Source organism: Phocoena phocoena, chromosome 11 (assembly GCF_963924675.1).
Source record: "Phocoena phocoena chromosome 11, mPhoPho1.1, whole genome shotgun sequence".
NCBI classification, from domain to species: domain Eukaryota; kingdom Metazoa; phylum Chordata; class Mammalia; order Artiodactyla; family Phocoenidae; genus Phocoena; species Phocoena phocoena.
In genome coordinates, this window is record NC_089229.1 from 64,786,627 (window position 1) to 64,793,126 (window position 6,500).

Here is a 6,500-nt window from a genome sequence, read left to right on the forward strand (position 1 = left end):
CACAGTCCCCAAACCTTGCCCAGTGGGGAGCTGGACCAGAGGGCACCTGAAGCCCTGTCCAGATGCTAAGGTTTGGTGGCTAGGATTGCCCACGTGGGAAAACTGTCCTAAAAAGAAAGTGACCCATTTAACCGGATTACCCCAACGCAGCCCCCTCCACTAAGTGACCTGAGCCCCAGTTTTTCTCTTGGCCCCCATCCCTTCCCTTCCTTCGCCACATATACCCTCGCACAAAATAGCACCACCTGCCCCTCAATTCCTCTCCCCAAGGATGAGCTGAAGTCTACCCCCTCCCTTCCCTTTCAAGGCTCATCCTTCAGAGTTCCCTGGTCTAGCCCTGCAGTCCTGGCCGAAGTGAGGTATATATGAGCAGGTATTGGAGCCACCCAGCTTTGGAGGCAAAATCAATTAAATCAATCCTAAACACGCTTGGGTTAACTTTTCTGGCTTCAGCATGTCTTGAGAAGACCCAAAGTGGAATGTTTTCCAACAAAAATGGAGCAGGCTTCAGCAAGAGCTCTGTGGGGACTTTTACGTGGATGCCCCCTGGAAATGGGTGGAGCTGATGCTGCACCAGGACGGGGGCCAGAGCCCAGGCTTCCTTAGGACCCAGGCGGGGGCAGCCCAACAGCTCGCTGGTTCTGCCGGTTCCTGCACTTAGAGGTTCTGTTTTTCCAAGAAGTGAAAGAACAGTGGCTGCGTCCCTGGTGGCTTTGATCTTGCTGCCTGGAGGCGGAGGTGGAGGGTGTGGGGAGGGCAGGATGAGACGTCTGTGTGGGTGAGTGGAGAGGAGAGTACAGGACAAGATTCCAGTGTGGGCGGGACTGTATGGGCTGTGCTGGGTGTGGACTGCCCTGTGGTGTGGCCTTGGCCCTGCCCCTGGCTCCCACCTCTTCTCCCTCAGCCTCTCAGTCTGCACCCCACAAATCCCCCTCCTTCAGCCCTGCAAAAGAAATGCATGGAGGAAGTGGTGTCAGGAGCAGAGACTCCATGGCCAGGCGCCGTCTTGGATCTAAGAACCAAGGACCACAGGTTTCACTGCCCAGAGGGGCGCATGAGGGACCAGGTCCCAACAACCCCAGAAGGCTAAACGCCTTCGACCTCACTGCCATTTCCATCCCCAGGGGCTCCTTCTTGGGTCACAGGCCTGGGGTCATAGTGCTTCCCTCCTCCTATGCTCTTTCCTCTATATTCACTTATTCATCTGTCCAACAATCAGCTTGCTTATTACATAAACTGTGAGGGATAAAAGGTGACTAGGACACAGTCCCTGGCCTCCAGAGGTACAGCGTCTGATGGAAGAGATAGACATATGAATAGCCGCGGTGAAGAGATAAGGGCGCCAAGAGGTACCGAGGGAAGGCAGATGGGAGAGGCTGGACCCTGCCTAGGGGTGTGGGGAAGACAAGACATCCCCAGAGCACCTCACAGGGGCCCAGAAGTGGCCACAGGTGTGGAAACTGATCAGGGTGTAAATATTACTCAGGTCCAGGGAGGAGGCCCAGAGCCGGAGCCCATCACAGCAGGAACGAGGTCTCTTACTGAGTTCCCTTTATCTCCACCGCTGCCACCACCCACTACCATTTCCAGTTCTGGCTGTGAGCTCCACTAAGAAAGTCCCTGTATTTCCAGGCTGTGGGTGGTAATTTGAGGTCATTCTAGGTTTGCTTTCATAGAAGTAGTATGTCTGGATCACAGCAGGCAGTGATCCCACTGAAATCTCTCTAGCCAGGCGCCCATGAGATGTTTGTTCACTTCTGGCCATCCATTTTGAGTGGGCCATTGAACAAAAGGTTATATACAAAGATGTTCCTCATGGAATTCCTTATAACAGCAAAACTTAGAAGCAACGAAAGTGCCCAAAAATAGGTGGGTGGGAGACTGTATTTTCCAAAGATTTGATAATGAACATGTTTTACTCATATAATGAATTAAAACCCAAATGAGGGTGGTGTTAGTTTTTATTCTTTCAATGTGGATTGAGCACCCAGAAAAAGGTGACAAGGTTGATGAGACATCTAGATGCCATGGCATCAGAGCTATGTATTCCAGAGAAAAGGCAAGGAGGGACATGGTGGCTTTCCTTAAATGGTTAAAGGGATGTCCCACGGCTAATGGAGAAGTCTGGTTCTGTGTTCCTTGAGAGGACAGAACTACAAGCAATGGATGAGTGTGTGATCACGTGGCTTAGAGCCCAATAGGAGAGGCTATTAACCCAAAAACCAAGCACTCATGGCTGTATCCAGAGGCCAGAAGCTCCCTGGCACTGGGGGAGTCCTGCAGAGGCTGTGTGAGAGCCGTCTGTCAGAAATGCTGAGGAAGGAATTGGACCACATAGCCTCTAAGTGGGGCCTTCCAACCCTAGCACTTTGTGATTTTCCTTCAGTGCAGACCCTTTGGCGGTCATCTAATCATGCAAGCCCTTTTACGCCTCCTCATACATCACCTGTTGATACAGGACTCTCATCAATTAAGATCCGTTTCCCACCTTTTTACTTTCCAAAGTGCAGCCACAGGGGACGACAGCCCATCGACAGGATATCCAGGAGGAAATCCACAGAAAGAGAAAGGGAGGAAAAAGAGGAAGCAATTTGATCTGTGGGTCCTGCCTTTTCCTTGTCATTGTTCAGACAAGCCCAGCTCGTGACTCAGAACAGTGGAACTATTCATGAGCCTCTTGACTCATCAACACATAGCTGTCGACCCTCTCCACATGCTCAGGGCTCAGTGAACGGTGTGAGGGCAACACTAAAGTCATTAAGAGGTGGTGCTGGCCCTCAGGTAGCTTACGATGAAGAGCCAGAGACAAGCATCTAAAGGACAGAGAGAGACAAGTATCTAAAGGACAGAGAGAGACAAGTATCTAAAGGACAGAGAGAGACAAGTAAGTATCTAAAGGACAGAGAGAGACAAGTATCTAAAGGACAGAGAGAGACAAGTATCTAAAGGACAGAGAGAGACAAGTATCTAAAGGACAGAGAGAGACAAGTATCTAAAGGACAGAGGCAAAGAAGGGGAAAGGGTAAAATAGGATTACAGGCAATGTGCAGCAGGTCGGAAAGGAATGGCTCTGATTCTATGAAGAGAATCGAAGGGTGGAGGGATCCAGTGGAGACCTCGCCGGATTCAGGACCAGAAAGGTGGGGTGGAGCAGAAGATGGGCGCTCTAAGCTGGAGCTGTCCCACGTTCAAAGGCCTGAATGTGGAGTCGTCCGATGTTGTTAGAATGGGGGGTTGGTGGAGTCTGTGATGGGAACGGGGGCTGGAAAGACAGGTTGGGGCCAAGTTACGGTGTATGGGCTTGATCCTGGGGCATTAGATAGTCAGTGGGGATTTCTGAGCACAGGAGTGACACGCCCCTGTAGCAATAGTAAGAAAGGTGAACGAGAGACTTGACTCCAGGAGTCCAGTAAGAGGCAACTGAAAAAGATGCTGGAGCTCTGAATCAGAGCAGCCCAGTGGGAGTGGGAGTCCAGAGATGTCCTGGAGACAGAGTTGACTTCACTACCGGAAGGACCGAAGGGCAGGAAGAGGGAGAGGGACAGAAAGCATGGGAGCCACTGGGGATGGCTCTGGCCATGCTTTTGCAGATGACCGTATTCATGCCATAGCCCTGGGAGCTTCTTCAGGCTCTATCTTCCTAACCCTAGAAGAGCCATGGCTGCTCCGACCTTGGAGACCCTAGAAAGTCACTGGGTTTTCCGTGTCTTAGTAGCTGACCTACATCAGTTGGCATTTGGTCACAGCTTTGAGTTGTTCTCAAGTCATTCTCCCTCAAGAAACAGGCTCGTGGGCTTCCCTGGTGGCGCAGTGGTTGAGAGTCCGCCTGCTGATGCAGGGGACACGGGTTCGTGCCCCGGTCTGGGAAGATCCCACATGCCGCAGAGCGGCTGGGCCCGTGAGCCATGGCCGCTGAGCCTGCGCGTCCGGAGCCTGTGCTCCGCAATGGGAGAGGCCACAACAGTGAGAGGCCCGCGTACAGAAAAAAAAAAAAAAAAAAGAAACAGGCTCGTTCTTTCCAACCAGGCTGCAAGCTCCTCAATGGAGGACCCAGGGTACGTGCTGGTCACCTGGCAGGTGTACACCTGTCAAAGCACCGCACTGATTTGCATGAACCAGTAACCTGACCTCCCCCCCCCCCGCCGCCCCCTCCCTGGCAGAGACCTCACCCCCGAGGACCAGATCGTGCTGCTGAAGTCGAGTGCCATTGAGGTCATCATGCTGCGTTCCAACCAGTCTTTCACCATGGACGACATGTCCTGGACCTGTGGCAGCCCGGACTACAAGTACCAAGTCAGTGATGTAACCAAAGGTGCGGCTGGGCTCTGCCTCCTCCTGCCCCGGCTCCACCCCTCCCGGGGTCATGGGCCCCACCAGGCACATCAGAGGGAGTGCGGCAGCACCAGGGAGAGAAGGGTGAGGGTCGGGCCGGAGGTGGGGTGGGGTGGGTGCCCACAGCAGCTGGCCGTTCTCTCTCATAGCTGGACACAGCCTGGAGCTGATCGAGCCCCTCATCAAGTTCCAGGTGGGGCTGAAGAAGCTGAACTTGCATGAGGAGGAACACGTGCTGCTCATGGCCATCTGCATTGTCTCCCCAGGTACCTAGCAGTGTGGGGAGCAGGAAGGAGGAAGTCCCGCTGGGGGCCAGCAGGGAAGATTGGAGGGAGAAGCGAGCACAGGGAGAGACCAACAAGGAACCACCCACTTTGCTGGGTCTGCCCAGCCCGTGTGCTGTGTGTATGTTGACGGTTCCCTCACTGCCCTTGGCCTCGCCCTAGCAAGACCATTGGTGATTCATGGGTGGGATTCGGAGGAACCAAACAGATGGGGCGTCTCAGGCCACAGGCAGTACTCAAGCTCTGCTCTTGTGTGAACTGGACTGACCTCTGCTGACACTTGAGGTCCGCTGGGGATGGGGCACAAAAGCCTGGGGCCTGATAGGAGGTTCTGCTGGCCTGACAGACAGTTTAGCTGACTGATATTGGAGGCAGGGTGCTGTGATCCTTGAGCTCTTCTGCCTGTTTGGGGTGGGAAGAGGGAGAGAAGCCGAGGAGGGAGGTCCTGTGGTTCTGGGGATGCTGGATTCCTGATGAGGCCTCCACGGGGACTGTGTTCAGAGAACAAGCCAGTGGCCTTTCTCCAGGGATGTCTTCCTGGGCTGGGGGCCCAAGGAAAGGACATGGGCGCCCCTCCTCCTGGCCAGTGAGCATTCACTCACTCATTCATTCATTCACTCAGCAATGATTTACTGGGCTTCGGGCAGGAACCGGGCACTATGCTGGCCATAGGGACTCAGCGGCAACCAGGACACAGACTTCTCTCCCAGGAAGTGTAGAAAGAGACATGAAACAAATACTTTATTTTAAAAGTAAAGAAGTATGCAATACATGATGCTACAGAGGGTATAGCAGAAAGTGGGAACCTGATGTCGTCTGGGGCATGGAGGTACGGGGTCATCAGGGATCGCCTTCTTGAGGAAGGTCCTTTAAGCTGTTACCTGAAGGGTCAGCAGAGTCAGGCAAAGGTGAGGGAGCTGAGTTCTGGGCAGAAGGAAGACAAATGTGAAGCCTGGAGTGCAGAGAGCATGGCTCATCGGGGTCCTGATGACAGATGGAGCACAGAGACAGAAGGAGAGAGAATAGGTGGGGACAGGCCCAGGTGGCCCGCACACGGACCTGAGACTTGATCCTAAATGCAACGGGAAGTGGCCGAGGGGCTGGGGAGGACTGTGGTGTCACGGGTCAGCAGCCATCCAGGAGTAACCTGGGAGGATGCTGAGGCTGGGGGTCCGTCTGTGTGGGCGGGGGGAGGCCGAACGGTGAGGCAGCTGTGGCTCAGAGCTCCTCGCCCGCCCCTCTGCCCGCAGACCGTCCCGGGGTACAGGACGCTGCGTTGGTCGAGGCCATCCAGGAGCGCCTGTCCAACACGCTGCAGACCTACATCCGCTGCTGCCACCCACCCCCAGGCAGCCACCTGCTCCACGCCAAGATGATCCAGAAGCTAGCGGACCTGCGCAGCCTGAGCGAGGAACACTCCAAGCAGTATCGCTGCCTCTCCTTCCAGCCCGAGTGCAGCAGGAAGCTCACGCCCCTCGTGCTCGAGGTGTTTGGCAGCGAGATCTCCTGAGTAGGGCGGCCTGCCCTGGCGCCTGGGCGGGGCTGCCTCTCTGGGGCCGGAGGCTGCCCAGCTCTCCCCACTCCTTCTGGAGTTCGGCCCCTCCTCTCCCACTTCCCCTCTCCGCCCAGCCCGTCCTCCCTGCTGCCCAACCTAACACCAGGTCCCGCTTACCTGCAGGCCACGGGCTGCCCCCAGTGCCTCGAGACCTCAGTCATGAGGAATTGCTCTTTATTGGACAAAGAATCTCGAATGGGGGCAGGGGGCAGAGGCTGAAGGTGGGCCCGTGCCAGGGGATACCCCCTCCCACACTACAGAAGTGGCGGCTGGCTGGTGCCGAGGGAACAGGCAGGCGGGAGAGACGCGGCCATTCCTCAGGGACAGAG

At 55.2% G+C, this 6,500-nt stretch overlaps 1 protein-coding gene across 1 annotated transcript in view; it reads left to right on the forward strand.

Annotated features, from left to right (window-relative positions):
- VDR (vitamin D receptor) overlaps positions 1-6,264 on the forward strand; it is a 53,311-nt gene extending 47,047 nt beyond the window's left edge. Inside the window, exons 8-10 of the mRNA XM_065887111.1 lie at positions 4,161-4,312; positions 4,482-4,598; positions 5,867-6,264. Coding sequence (XP_065743183.1) covers positions 4,161-4,312; positions 4,482-4,598; positions 5,867-6,126 — 529 coding nt within the window. The 3' untranslated portion in view covers positions 6,127-6,264. The remainder of the gene's footprint in view (positions 1-4,160; positions 4,313-4,481; positions 4,599-5,866) is intronic.
- The last annotated feature ends 236 nt before the right edge of the window (positions 6,265-6,500 follow it).